The sequence below is a fragment of the Danio rerio genome, chromosome 2 (genome assembly GCF_049306965.1).
Source record: "Danio rerio strain Tuebingen ecotype United States chromosome 2, GRCz12tu, whole genome shotgun sequence".
NCBI lineage: Eukaryota > Metazoa > Chordata > Actinopteri > Cypriniformes > Danionidae > Danio > Danio rerio.
The window spans coordinates 29,505,800-29,522,045 of NC_133177.1; the positions used below are offsets into that span (position 1 = coordinate 29,505,800).

At 36.7% G+C, this 16,246-nt stretch overlaps 1 protein-coding gene across 1 annotated transcript in view; it reads left to right on the top strand.

Moving 5' to 3' along the window:
• The first annotated feature begins 12,110 nt into the window (after positions 1 to 12,110).
• plppr3a (phospholipid phosphatase related 3a) overlaps positions 12,111 to 16,246 on the top strand; it is a 28,944-nt gene continuing 24,808 nt past the window's right edge. Inside the window, exon 1 of the mRNA NM_001171028.1 lies at positions 12,111 to 12,479. Coding sequence (NP_001164499.1) covers positions 12,452 to 12,479 — 28 coding nt within the window. The 5' untranslated portion in view covers positions 12,111 to 12,451. The remainder of the gene's footprint in view (positions 12,480 to 16,246) is intronic.

A 16,246-nucleotide genomic window follows, 5' to 3' on the forward strand; every position in this document is an offset into this window, starting at 1 on the left:
AGCCGGTTTACTGCTGGACATTTGTCACTCACGTCGGATCACATCCAGTGTGGGCAGAATCGCTGTTTATTATGGCTGCAATTGTCTTTAGTTGCTTTGTGTGTAGACAGTGTTTGTTTGTGTCATGAGAGAGGAAGAGCCAGAATGCATATTAAAACCTTTTGTCTGAAAATGTTGGTAACAAGTCATTCCAGTAGAAGAAATAAAGATCCCTCAGTACAAACTTCAAAAGCCATAGGCAAAAGCCAAAAGGCATTGAACAAGCAATATTTAGGGGAAAATGCATTACTGTGTAATGCTGAATTTTCCACACATCCAGCTTATGTTGAACTATTTAAAGTACAAGCTTACACCATGTCAGAAATGTTAAATCTGTATTTTTTCATCATGTCTGTGGTCTCACATTTGGGAAAAAAAAAACTAAATAAATAAGCTTTAAACTAACTTTCAGTGTGGGCTGGCCTTAGGCAGAAACAAACTTTCCATCAGCAATTCTTGAATCTAGCTTGTAATGTTTACTCAGATAGAAATATATATATATATATATATATATATATATATATATATATATATATATATATATATATATATATCCATACTCTTGCAGCTTATGCTTTGCTAGTTCTCAGAAACAATAGCCTGAGAACACAGAGGTACTTGCTTGAGGTAAATTATCCATCATGGTTTTTGTGCTACAGACTCTGAATGGTTATACAGAGATAGTCTGTATCACAAAAAGCCATGATGGATAATTCACCTCAAGCTAAGTACTGTGGCTGTACAGTTCTAAAGCTATCTTGAGCAGTGAAAGAACTGAAGAGGGCTGTGAGGAATAACGTCTCAAAGAGCTCTGTTTTTTTGGTATTTATTTTTTATGAGACTGGTGAATGGTGGACGTGATCGGGAATTTGAAAAGTAAACTTTTTGCCCTGTGGCCTTGGTTTTAGTTTCATTGCAGATTTGATTTAGTAGTTTGAGCCAACTCTTTTCGGTATCACTTTATTTTGATGGCCCATTGGAGTATTAGTAGACTGTCTGCTTAATATCTGTTGATACTGCTCCTTCAACAGACATTTAACTGACTTTAAGAAACTTTGCAAGTACATGTCAACTTACAATAACCCTAACCCCAACTTAACTGTCTTCTTAAAATCTAATGTTTAATAATTAGTTGGCATGTAGATGCAATATAACTTAAATTCAAGAAAATGACCATCAAAATAAAGCGTGACCCTCTTTTCATTCGGGTTCCATGAGAAATCTATTTTGAGATCGCAACAAATTTAGTGGCTGAGACGCACACACCCAGCTGATGGTCGCTATCGTTGGCGTCATGACCAGGTGCTTAAGGCAATTGCTGAGAGCTTAGCCTCAGCCATCAGTACCAACAAGTATCATCATGCACCAAAGAAGGCAGTCCCCTTCATGAAAGCCGGAGAGAAACCCCGGGCCCATTCACAATAATCAACAGGCCTCCTTCACGAAGGCTCGGACTCGCAACTGCTGGTCGACCTGGAAAAACAGCTGGGATTCCCTCATCACATTGCAACAACAAGTCTCCGCCAGATATGATAGTTACCTCAGAAGCTTTGAAACAGCTAATCATTCTGGAGCTTATGGTGCCTTGGGAAGAGCGTATTGAAGAAGTCAATTAGAGGAAGCGTGCTACAGTAAGTACCAGGAACTGGTGGAGGAGTGCAGGGAGAGAGGCTGGAGAACTTTCTATGAGTCCATAGAAGTTGGTTGTAGAGCATAGGTCTCAAACTCAATTCCTGAAGGGCCGCAGCTTTGCACAGTTTTACTCCAACCCCAATCAAACACAGCTGATCCAACTGATTAAGGTATTCAAGACTACTAGAGACAATTAAGCAGGTGTGAATTGGAGGTGGTTGGAGCTAAACTGTGCAGAGCTGTGGCCCTCCAGGAATTGAGCTTGGGACCATTGTTGTAGAGGCTTTGCGGGGCGTTTACATTTCAAAATTGAAGGTTGCTTGGGCAATACAGGGGTGGCAAAGAAAATGGACATTCGATCCACAAGCGAAGCCGCAGAGAAGGCCACAAGGTGGCTTTGGATTGAAAGGGCTGATCCATGGACTGCTACTGGAACGCAAGTTGGGACTTGATCAATCCCATCTGGGTCGCCTGGGTGAGAGTGTATGATGTTGAGAAACTCGAAACACCTAATGATCCCAGGATAGATCACTGAGGATGTGTCCCAGTGCATACATGAGATGTTTCTTTAACGAGATTTTTTTTTTATGTCAAGTGTAGAAATATAAGTAAAAGAAATAATGGAGAAAATATGGTACATGTTTTTTTTTTTTTTTTTTTTGCATGTGTGTGGTCAGAACTTTTGTCAAAATGTCCGTCTTGGCAAGTGCATCAGTATTTTGGATATAGACATTGGGTCTCAGAGAGACAGCAGATAAATTTAGGAATAATTAATCTAGTGAAAACTATGTTGTTTAGTGTAGCCCACTACCTTGACCGTCAGTAAATACGTTCAATATACTTACATCCTCATTTTTATGTATCTGCTTGTCTGTCACACATCTGCTTTTTGGACAGTTTGGCACCGTCTTGGGAATGAATATGTAGGTGTAGGTTAGTCTATGCCAAAGTCACCTTAGGGCAAGTCATTTCACTCGGCAGCCATCTTGGAAACACAGTATGCTCAGGCATTTCATCTGAATGAGGAAACAAAAAAATAGTTTTGAATGGAAAAAAGTGTAATGGTCAATATGGCAAATGAAGCCTATTAGTACAGGAGCATTGCATGTCATTCCCTCGCTGTTAAGGCTGTCATTGGACAAACATGGTAATTCATCTACAGTGATTGATGATTAGCTCTTGTGCTAGAAGGCGGGCTTTATTCACCATAAAGCGATTGATGATTGGCTCCTGTACTAGTAGGCGGGGCTTTGTGCACCATATTGATTGTTACACTTTTCCCCTTTCAAAAAGAAACGAGTGACATGTCTTGTGTATTCTATAGTCTTTCTCTATGCTCTATTCATTTGGTTTCTGTTTTGTCAGCTCTGCGTATTTGACTGTTTGGCGTCATCTTGTGGGCGAATAATGTGCAAGTTAATGTATATTCCATCAGTTTTTTTAGTTTCTGTCAGATTTGCACCTATTTAAAGAATAAATTAACTATTATGGCTCAGAACAATGTTTTGTGTTAAATGTTTACGTTTGTGGCAAGTAGCTATGTCATAATTAAGATAAAATACATCCAACATGGTTGTTTTTGCAGAATAAAACCCTTCGGTCTTGTACAACAGCCCCCCGCCTTGTGTTGGCTTTATTCTCCAATAACAACCTCCTGGAAGTTTTTTATCTGACCAAGTACTTCAGACAGTGGTGTAATAAATTCATTGCGAGGTAATAAAAATGGCTCGACAGAATCCGCAAACGGGTTGATTGGAAGAAGTCAATAAAGTGTTAACATGCAAGCTCTGTTGAGAGTCTCAAGGTGCTGTGCTTTACCCCCCTCTGAGAGTACACATCACAGCATGGATTCTGTCATCCAAAGACATGGATTTTTCTTCCACTGCTACACAGATGACATGCAGTTATTCATCTGGTTCTGTCTGGACGACCCGCAGTGAATGGGTCTCTGCTTACCTGGCAGACGCCTCCGCCTGAGTGAAGAAACACACCCTTCAACTCACCCGAGCGGAGACAGAGCCTGTCATCCTCTCAGCCAGACCAGTGATTCAACATCACACAAAAGAGACATAAAGGTCACACATTGGGTGAAAAACTCTGCTTGCTCATCAACCCTTACTTATAAAGGTATATTTAAAATAAACAAAACAAAAAAAAGCATACATCTCATGGCAGTTTTAGACTACTTAAAATATATTCAAATGACATGAAAGTGAATTAAAACTCAAAATATAAATGAAAAGACTAACTTACATGTATGCATAAACTGAATGAAAAATTATAAACTGAGGAAAATGTGATTGTATTCATTCATTTTCTTGTCAGTTTAGTCCCTTTATTAATCCGGGGTCACCACAGCGGAATGAACCGTCAACTCATCCAGCAGCGGATGCCCTTACATCTCTGGGTAACATCCACACACACATCCACTCATACACTACGGACAATTTAGCCCAATTCACCTGTACCGCATGTCTTTGGACTGTGAGGGAAACCGGAGCACCCGGAGGAAACCCACGGGAACGCAGGGAGAACATGCGAACTCCACACAGAAACGAAAACTGAGCCAAGGCTCGAACCAGCGACCTTCTTGCTGTGAGGCGACAGCACTACCTATTGCGCCACTGCTTCGCCCTATTGTATTAATCTGTATAAGGAAAACTAAATGTTGGAATTCAGTGTTATTCAGAGTGATTTTGCACAAGATTAACAAGGAGATATAAATGAGACGTTATCATTGTGCTATGTAGAAATTTACAGAGATTTCTGTTAGGTTCTGAGTAGGTAGATGTTGATATTGAAGAGTAGAGCCTGTGGTTAAAATGATGAAGGACTTGGGGAAAACTGTAAATATGCAAAAAAAATAAAATAATAATAAAAATAAAAAACTTGTCCCCAACCTTAATTATACAATCTTATAGTTCACCACTTTCTACCTCGAGCAATAAATATTCATTACAGCTTTTAACTTTACCATCTTGGTATGGTACCACTCATATATAATTACTTATAATTGATGATTCAACCATGTTGATCATGGAAGATCACCAGCAAAATAACTTAAGGGAGGGATTTACTTAAGACAAATGACGTAATATTCCTGGTTTGACTTTTCTCAAGAACATAATTCAAGTTTTTTTCTCACCACATTACCCAAATTTTTATTTATTTATTTTTTTGCTTGTGCTTGTTTTGTTCTATAAACCTTGATTGTTATATTTTCATAAAACAGGACTAAATATCATAGGTCATTTTTCTTCTCAAGAAAGTGTATCTTGATTCAAGAATGATTAAATAATTGTATATACAAGACAAATATTACATATATTAGTGAAAATGCAATTTTTTTGCAGTGTACTCTTTGGTGATGTCCTATTTTGCGTAAAGTTATACATGGAAAAGAGGCACACTGTTCTTTTTTTCAGTGCAATTTTTGTTGATGCAAATGTGCATTATTGTTAATTTGTCATACTTTAATGACTTGAATTAACATGGTTTTGAAATAACATACATGTTTTATGGAACAAATAAATGACCTTGTGTCATGATTAACTTAGAGTCGTGAGTAAAACTTGAAATGTCTAGTAACGTAAACGAGCAGATATGTAAACTGAACTGTTTTATTTGCGTTATCTGTATTAAGCCTACCTTAGACCTTTAAGTCAGCTGAATTTGTTATACTGAGTTTACTGTACTTGATTTTTAGGCAGTCTTTACAAATAAAAAAGTTAACTAAGCTATAGTAGCTTAACTCAGAAATTGTGTATTAATTTATTTGAAAATTCCGAGGTAATTAGTTTCCACAGGTTTTCAAAGTAAACTCAACTCATTATGTTTTACAGTGTATCTATTTATGATACAATGTAGCTTTTCCAGTAGCAAGCTACTTTTTTTCTGCAAATGTTTACTTAAAATTAAAGTTTACATGTTTTCATAACAGACTTTTTTTGTGGGAAAAAGTAGCGTCAATGTAACTAACAATTTTTTGGAAGTGTCGCTAGCTACTTTTTGTAGTGTAAGTTTTGAATGTAGCTTAGCAAATTTTCCCAATGAGTAACCTAGCTTGCAAAGCTAAAGTTGCAGACTACTAGCTTTCATCATAACACTGAAAAAATCCAAGATGTCCAAAAAAAGATTGTCCTGCTGTGATGGCAGGCTTGGGCCACAAGAGGTCTCCCTGGGACAAAAAAGTGCCATGAAGCTTGTTTTTTTAAGCAAAAGAGACCGAAGTGAACACCAGTCCATTCTTTGTACTTAATTTAAAGAGATAGTTTACCCAAAAATGAAAATTCTGTCATAATTTTCTCACCCTTCACTTGTTCAGCCTAACAACCTATTTGAGTTTCTTTTTTCTTTTCTTCTTTTGAACACAAAAGAAGACAATTAGAAAAACAATGCTGGTTACTGGGACCTATAAATCGATAGTTGAGTTCAGTCAAACGAACATGTACAATTTTAAAAAGGAGGCATGGCACCCAACCCCACCCATAAACCCAAACATCATTGGGGGATGAGCAAAACGTACAAAATTGTTCGAATGAGATTGAACAAATTATTTTAGGTGGTTCATTACTCTGTGGCGACCCCAGATTAATAAAGGGACTAAGCCAAATAAAAATATATATGAATGAAATGACATTTCAATTGTCAACCAAACATATCTGATAATCAAATAAACGTAATATAAAAAACATACAACAGAAGCCACAAATCTAATAACTTTAAGAAAAAAATCACAGGACACTGAGTTTTGTGCATGCGTTCATTTCTTTTATGTATCCAATAGGGAATCTGTATGTCCAGAGTGTGTCATTATGTTGTATATACACACAGATTGCTGATTTTCAAATAGATGTTTTTTGGCCTTATTCTAGATATTATTTATTCAGTTGAAACATACATCTCAATTTCAAAAAATCAACACTTATTAACTGGTTTTATGGTCCACGGTCACATTTTTCCAATACCACATGAATATTAATAATTGAAGCATGCATGCTCAATCCACAATGCAAACTTTTGCAGTGTACTGTAGAATTGCAACTGACAGTTCTACTCTTCACAAAATAAATTAAAATAATCAAAACAGCACCTGAAACAGATACAGTGCATCCGGAAAGTATTCCTAGCGCTTCACTTTTTACACATTTTTATTATGTTGCAGCATTTTTCCACAATGGATTTCATTTATTTCCTCAAAATTCCACTCCCATCCTTTGGAATTTCTCAAAAGGAATCTGAAGAACTCTCAGACCATAAGAAAACCAGGCACCGCACGTCACCAGGCTAATACCAACCCTACAGAGAGGCATGGTTGTGGCAGCATCATGCTGTGGGTATGTTTTTCAGCCGCAGGAGTGGCCCAGCCAGAGCTCAGACCGAAATCCTATTGAACATCAGATCTGAAAATGGCTGTACACTGTTGCTTCCCATGCAACCTGATATAACTTGAGAGGTACTGCAAAGAGGAATGGCCAAAAATTCCCAAAGACAGGTGTGCCAAGCTTGTGGCATCATATTCAAAAAAACTTGAGGCTGTAATTGCTGCCAACGGTGCATCAACAAAGTATTGAGTAAAGGCTGTGAATACTTTTGATTTTTTAGGCTTTTTATTTGAAATAAATTTGCAACAATTTCAAAAACTATTTTTTCACATTGTCATTATGTTGAATTGTGTGTGGAATTTTGAGGAAATAAATGTATTTAATCCATTTTGGAATAAAACTGTAACATAGAAAAATGTGGAAAAAGTGAAGCGCTATGAATACTTTCCAGATGCACTGTATCAGCATCTGAATTTTTCATATCAAGAATTCATTTTCTGGGATTGAATAAAAGTCAGCTTGCCATAGATATGTGTGTTATAGATTAAAATGGAGCATGGAATGTGCCGTTATCAGTGATAAAGGATCTGTAGAAACCTCTTTTTTGGTCCACTGGCAAGCTGTCATGACATTTTATCTGTTTGCATTGGATCAAGAGAGTGCGAGAGAGATATGCTGTTATTGCAGATAATATAGTTGAATAAAAGGCCACTTTAGTGTACTCAGTTTATTTTTATTATTATATGTGCTAACAGGGGCGAGGCAGTGGTGCAGTAGGTAGTGCTGTCGCCTCACAGCAAGAAGGTTGCTGGTTCGAACCTCGGCTCAGTTGGCATTTCTGTGTGAAGTTTGCATGTTCTCCCTGCCTTTGCGTGGGTTTCCTCCGGGTGCTCCGGTTTCCCCCACAGTCCAAAGACTAGTAGGCTAAATTGTCCGTAGTGTATGAGTGTGTGTGTGTGGATGTTTCCCAGAAATGGGTTGCGGCTGGAAGGGCATCCGCTGCGTAAAAACCTTCTGGATAATTTGGTGGTTCATTCCGATGTGATGACCCCGGATTAATAAAGGGACTAAGCCAACAAAAAAATGAATGAATGAATATGTGCTAACACATGTAAATTCTAAAGTTTAAACTTTAAAAATGTTAGTTTTACATCATGTTCTAATAATGTACACTTTTTGTAATGCATTCACTGGCAAGTAATTGCTTAATATTTCAAATAAGTGCATTATTTTGGAATATTATATTTTAAACATCATTATAAATGTATTTGGTTAAGTATTTATTAATTACTGTTGTTTTAGTTAATATCATATGCATTTGCATTTCATTACATTCTGCAGTAACCATAATTAACTATATAACCAGTATTTAAAGTAAATTATATTGCAAAATTATCTGAGATTGAATTCTTCTGCTTCTCTCAAGCGAATTTCTTCTGGTTAAATCACAACTCCTGAGCCAGTAACTCCAGTCTTGCTCTGTTCTGTAGATTTTAGCCTCTACAGAACTAAAGGTTATAAGTAAGTTTTAATTGTAAAAAAAAAAAAACTTGTCTGAGTCATAAAGATAAAAATGTCTTGTGTCTCTCCTACAGTTAAATCAGATCAGCTCACACCAAGAAGTCAGCAATATGATGTTCTGTCCTTCCTGCCATCAATCTGAGGTCAGTAAGTTTGAAATCAAATTTTATAATTTTATTCTGATGGTTTATGTCTTATATGTCTTTATGTCTTAAGTTATGTAAGCATTTACTAATTACTATTGTTTACTAAGCATTATTGTATCATCACATTCTGTAGTAACTATAATTAACCTTTCAACCATATATAAAGTAAATTATATTGCTAAATTATATCTAATGTAACCACCAGGTACAGTCTCATCATACTTTTCCCAAATGTTTATTACACAATACATTTCTTTTCTGAAGTTACAACAAACGTCTTTTCTGACACCTTTTACTTCCAGTAATCTGCTGTCCTCTAGTGGTGCAAAAGCAACCTAAAAGTCTGAAGAACTGTGAATTGAATTTTATCTTTCTCTGCTCTTTTAAATGAGATGCTTTTGCAAAAGACATTACATAAACAAGTCTCCCAAAATGAAGATACTGCTAATGAGAAAACTAATTCTGTTTAATTGCACTAAAATAATTTTGGACATTTTCTGTTACGCACATAGAAAATGTAATGGCAAAACAATAGTTATTTAAGTATTAATTTATTACCTTCTGCGATTTTTTTTTTATTGGGTTATTTATTTTATTGGGTTATTTAATTGGGTTATTATGTTAGGTTTTTATAGTGTTTGTAGTTTTTTTATGTTTTTGTTGGAACTGATGCAACGTAATTTCGTTCTGCATTACAATTTATTGTGATGTTTTGAAGGACAAAAATAAAGAAAACTGGATTTAGCTTTTTTTTATTAGTCAAACTGTGATTATTAGTTTTAAAGTATGACTCCTGTTCTTTTCTTAAATTATATTGGATGGACTTAATCTTTTCATTTTTAGATCCTGCCATATTACACATAGATGCACAAGAAAATCACATTAATGAATTATTTGCTAACTGATAAAACAGCACGGTATAATATTCTTTCAGACTTACGCCTGAAAAGAAATAGTTTCCCCCTTTCCTTTTTATGCTGTCTACCTTAACTCAGAATAATCCAGAATCCTCTCAGCAATGGTGTCACTATGATGTCATGCATGATCTAAAAAAGGACAAGCTGGGGGAAAATTTAACAATTTCCACTCTGAAATTGCCGGTATTTTTTACTCAAAAAAAAAAAACAAACAAACTATGAAATGTGAAATAAATGTGAATATAAAACAATATTGCCTAAATATGTGTACACCTTTTTGACTGTGTACTTGTCTCTATGTGCCTACATATGGGTAATGTGTGTTTTACTTAACCCATTTATTGTCTTTCACATATTTATAGTATTTTACGTATTAATGTCAACATTGCTAATAGTATATTGTTCTGTTTTATGGAGTATGTTGTTGAATTTTGCACTGTCTGGATTTTGCATTGTCTGGAGATAGCACCTAAGCTTTTCACCCATCATAGTACACGTGCTGCTGATGATGTGACAGTAAAAGTGATTTAATTTGATTTAAAATTAAATTTAAAAAAGATTTTCTACTGAAATATACAGGATATTTTTATTATAAGTTTGAGAAAAAAAAATTTATAATAAAAACATGCAGTGCACATCCAGGGACATTTCACAGTGCACATCCGGAGATTTGTTTCATCATGGAAAGAAATGGGAATGCCATACCTTGACATACGAGCTGGTCCCTCACCGCACATTTAAACAGCAGTTCTTATTTTCTTTTAAGTATCTGCCATATGAGATGTGTTGTGAAGTGAGAGCTGGGCAAAAATCAATCATAATGCAATCACACAGCACTGGTCTATGCAATGAACCTGGGACAACCAGAGCAGCATATTTGGGCACAATAATTAGGTCAGCTGTCAGAATACAAACCAATCCCAGAAGCGTTCCTTAGAAATGAATACGCCAAGATCTATTTGATAGAAAAACACTTGAATATATTTATGATTTGGGAAAGCTGCGAGGTCTAGCAGTACCTCATCCACCATTTTGAGTCTGGTAATGAGTATGTATGAAATTGATGAGACCGTGAAACATGTTGTGAAGGCAGTCGAGCCCCACAGAGTGTGCGACTAATTGGCCAGAGAGGATGTGAGGAGTGAGGCTGAATGGCTGACTGATGATTTTATTAACTCCTGCAGCTGGGCCCAGTCCTGAGGTATAGGACGACTGCCCAAGAGGCCTCATACAGTCTCCAGGGAGACTAACGGTGAACGCATTGCTGAGACCAGACCCCCCTATTCTCCTAGTGTGGGAGAGAGGGAAACAGGGGGAGGAGTTGGTTTTATTTTTCACCCCTCGCTTCAGTCCCCTGGAATGGCACATTTGGTGTTGTGTGTGATGAGATTTGCTGGAGATTTGTGCGTTTGTGTGCAACATTCTTTTCAGAGAGTAATTAAAAACATGAAAATTTTATTAATTCAAAATGACTTGTTTTACATTTTGATTAAATAAATTTACATTTCATAACAGAAATGTAATGGGCTGACACCACCGATTAAAAAAAACTGTATTTGTTTTGACTGTTCAGTTTTGGGAGCATGAGGAGACAAGGGTAGCTCACCCCAAAATGAAAATTATGTCATCATTTACTCACCTTCAATTGTTGGAAAACATTAACCATTGACTTCTATAGTATTTTACCCCAAATGGATGCAAATGACTTTCCACCACTCTTCAAAATATCCTAAATTCTTCAATATCTAAACCTCAAAGGTTTGTAACCACTTGAAGGTTACTTAATTACAATTTTGGGGTGAACTATCCCTTAAAAAGTAATTTAAAAGTAATCCAAAAGTGGTCAGAATACATTAACTTCAATGTGTAATTACATTACTGACATCATTTTCATCATGTAATCTGCAATCCGATGCATAGGCTACTACATTTTGTGTCATCTGCCCAAGATTTAGCTGCTTTGACACAAATAAAGATGGGTTATCCTATTCCTAATAAATGTAGAACAGATTTAAAGGATGCAGACGGCAGAATAAAGCTGGAAGCACTCGTCGTAGCTTTATTGAAGGAGGACGCGAGAGTGACTCGAGCGCGCGCCTGATGACGCGCTGACTTGGAGGCGTGCGGCGCCATGTGCTGCTGTCCGCCGCTGACGGGAAACATACCTAGACACAAAGAAGACCGTGAACCAAAAGCAGCCCCACCCCGTACAAATAAACAAAGACACTGAGCACCATACGGCATGGTCCCCATTCTACATTTCCTCCGCTTTGAGGGCTAAAAGTAAAGTACAGGCAGCGTCCAGCATGATGGAGCAAACGATGCACGCGCACAAAGAGAGGAGCGATTTAACCCTTGCGGTGGTGAACGGAATTCCCGTCCAATCCGTCGCGTCTCTGCATCTCTTTTGTTACACATTAGTGGTTGATGACTGGAAATAAGCGGGGGTTAAGATGCTCTCCGTGTGTTTGTGTTAAAAAGTGGCACGCCTCCTCCCTCGTTTCTGTCCCCTCCCTTAAGAAACCCCCTTCCCAGTAGCCTTTTGTGTTCACGGTGCCCTACACAGTCACCGCATTCCTGTTTCGTTTACTACCCGCTCATCCGAGAGCTCTGTATTTGAGCTCTCCGGGAGAAAGTGGCCCAATTGCGAGGAAATTACTCACCTCTACTTCTGGGACTTTGCTAGGCTGTGGAGATTCAAGTGGAGTGTCCAGCTCCATTCATACTTTTATCCGTTCACTTACCTTCAGCGGACAAGGGGGAAGTGAACACAAAGATATATTGTACAAGCGTGAAATGGATTAAGTCGCACTGAGGAAAGCTGGAGCACCACAGACGAACCAAGCGAAGGCGAAGGGGTCGGAGGGAGTCCATGAATTTCCAACATCAACGAGAAAGAGGTGAGATGATCGGTGTCTGTGTGATGGTGACCGAGCCTGAGCCCTCAGAAAGCACAGATGCTCAAACCTGACATGTTAGAATCAGGAATTCGCAGTGGTTTCTGTCATTATTTCTCCGGAATGCGCATTAAATATATAAAAAGTTCTTTTTTTAGGCATTAGGCTGCGCTGGGTGTTTCTGTACGACATGCAGAATAATTCATGACACCATTTCAGGAGAGGAGTAAGATGGTAACTGACCACGAGGACATTTTGAAATGACAAATCTGCGGAAAAAGAGACAAATTATATCAAAATGTATTTTTTATGGGTCTTTCTTGTGTTATACTAAAAGGCACAGATCAAGATTGTCCCGTGAAGCCGGGTGTGTTGTGGGTTGTTCAGCAAAGACGACCCTCTTTATCGTCATTTCTAATGTTACATCTTTGTTGTGTCCATGTGCCAGAGCTCTGAGTGATTTCAGTACCATGTAGTGGACAGCGCAGCTGGTACAGTAGATCTTTGATTCCAGGGTGGGAATTGTGGGAGGGGGGCGGGGGCGTTTTGACGGCCAGAAGCTTGACCCCCCCTTTACCTCCCAACAGACGGTCAAAAAAAGAAAAAAGTAAATATGGAGTAAAAGCTATGCAGGATAATCTTTTAATAAAATAAGCATGTAATGTTTATATAGCATATATTATATAGCATGTATGCATTTCTAAAGGTCTGTCACAAACAAAAATAATAAAATAAAAGTAAATGAAACTAAAAGTATTAAATTAAAATCATAGGAGTGCACTAAACAGATTCCAGAAGTATTAACTCCATAAATGTTTTTTTTTTTGTTAATAATGATAACAAATAAAGCTTTTAACCCCCTTTTAAAGGGTGTGCTAGTATCAAAGTGTTAGTTTTAAGATTATACGCTAGTAGTATGCTCCAAAGCAATAACAACATACGCATTTTAACATTTAAAACTTGCCAAAATGGATCTATTCCATGATACCACCCTGCATCTTCTGACTTATCAAAAGCTCTCTACAATCTAAACTATTCCACTGCCATCAGACTTGTCAGAAATCACTCACTTATTCACATGTAACCAAGCATTCATACACATTCGAATATAATAAATGGTAGCCAGTGCAATGCTAATCTGAACTCTTGTTGCTGGTCAGAACAATGTGGGAAGGAATGCTGAAGCATGCAGTCCTCATGTATACTCACCTATCTATTGCAAGCCCCAAGGGGGAAATGCATTGCCCACACATACACAGTCAGCATGCCACAACTTATAACCGCTCAAAATTAAATCTGTTGCCCACTTAAGTACAATTTTCATGATGCTGAGTAACACACAGTGCAGTATAGAGGAGATGAATGATTCAGACATTGTAAATATTCCATTGCGGTAAATTAAGTCTGGTTTCATGTTAGTATCACACAAATGGCACACACAAATGGTCTGCTCCGCGAGTCACACAGACCACAAAACATATCAGACCCATTTAAAATCTGCACTGAATGCTGTATTATAAAGGCTTGGTCAAAATATTAAATACCATTTCTTTTAAATTGCTAGTTTGCTGTGAGCGAGAGATGACAAGGGTGACACTAAAATAAAACCCACCCACCAGTTCAAATTTTTAGTTGGGAATACATAACAATGCTTAAAGAGATAGTTCACCAAAATCAGTTAATTTACAGTTAATTTGCTCATCCTCAGGCTATCCAAGAGATTTTTGATCAGTTTCTTTTAATGTACAGTTTACACTATTAACAAACCTTTAACTGAGACTTTTAACTCAATAAAATACAAATTAGCTACATATTAGTCAGTATGGTAGTAATTGGGTTTAGGTACTTGGGAGGATCAGGGATGTAAAATAAGATCATACTATATATCTGCTAATAAACAGTTAACATCTTAACACAAGGCAGGTAATAACCCAGTAGTAAATGGTGTAAATTGTTACAAAAACTAAAGTGTTACTGAACTTTTTTTTTCTTCATTAGAAAATAAAGAGTTTTAGCTGAATCCATGGTTTTGGTGGTTTTATAATGTAAGTCAATGGTGACCATAGTCACATGCGCTCAAGTGTAGTAAAGGCACACCAATATCTGTTTACCCAGGCTGTGGATTAAAGCTGATATTATTGTAAATAATGTTCAATTTCTTGCACAGACCCATCAGTTCACTTCATAAAACATCACTAGGAGTTGATTTTTACTTGTTGGAAGGTGTCCATTGACTTGCATTACACAAATCTCCAATGAGCACAGATATACATTGTAAAGGTATATTGTAAAAGCAGTTTTCTGTACATTGTGATTCATTTTTTAATTTTTCCCCATTTATTTATGCATTTGAATTTCATTATGGGACTTTAATCTATCTTTTAACAACTTTTAACCCTGAAAAACGTGACTTTGTTAGTATTTTTAATAGTTTAAAAGGATATATTGTCTGGGTTGGTGTTGTATATTACGAAGAAATCTCAAAAATACAGAGATTAACTGACATTTTTTACAGTGCGGCTAAATGTTTTACCTATATAAAAGCCAACTACATGTTTAATGGCCTAAAGGCGAGTAAATGAACTGTAAATTGAAATTTTTTGGTGAACAACTCCTTTAAGTGATGTTGGTAGAGACTTCCGGTTCATTCTGACTTGCAAAGTGCATCAAAAAAGATCTTTAGCTTCACCCACTCACATGAGGCACCTTGAAAATACTTGAATATTTTAATATACATTGCATATTTAGCAATAAACGCATATTGTTTGTCCCCATAGATCTAACAAACATCTTTAAGTACATTGTTTTATAACTCTGTTGTTTTGAATTTGGTTGTGTGATTAATAGGCAATCTGTGGAATTGTAGTTCTTTGAGTGTTTGAAAGTGTTAAGCACACAAACTTGTCTCATTATCTGATTTTCATACACTTATATATGCTTCAAATCAAACTTAGGAGTGTTGGGATTCAAATCACCGCTTGTTTGGGGTAGTTAATGTCTTGTAACGCTTAATAATAAAGAAAAATTCTTCGGGAAGCAGCACTGCTGAAAAAGTGGATGAGCACCAAACGCACTGTGCAGAGATTCATCAACAGAATTTGCATTCGCTCAGGAAGCAGCCATAGCAACAGTAAATCGCTCAAGTTTGATGCATACTCTCCTTATAACGTGGGCAAAGCATGAAAGCCTGTTCAGACCAAGGACAATGTTTAGATAACTGAAAGTGCTAGTATAATCTTTATAATCAATCTAGTTCTAAGAGAATAGAGTATAGTGCACACCACAATTATAATGCTAAAGACACAGAGAAACATTTTATAATGCATAAAGAAATTGGCAGGCAATCAAAATCAATCCTGACTTAAAGAGGAGCGTTTAAAGCAGTGGATAACAAAACTGCAGTGCCTTATCATCTTTTTGATTGAATCATAACTCATATACTGTAAAATAAAATGTTTTACAAGAAAGTATATAATAATAGAAATGTACAACCTAAAGGAATAATGATTGTTGATGTGCGATTATCATATATTAGGGTGATGCTGTTTAAACAAACAATCTACATAACATGCAAACATTAATCCAATTATAAATGTGCTAAGACAAACACAATTTTGTCCCAAAAAGAGTATAAGAACTATATTAGCAGTACTGATAATGCTAAATGATATTAGCTATTGGAATTAAAATGCTAATTTATGATGAAATGATACGCGAGCCTGATTGATTTAGCTGGAAATTTTCCATTTTTTATTGCCTATAATTTCATC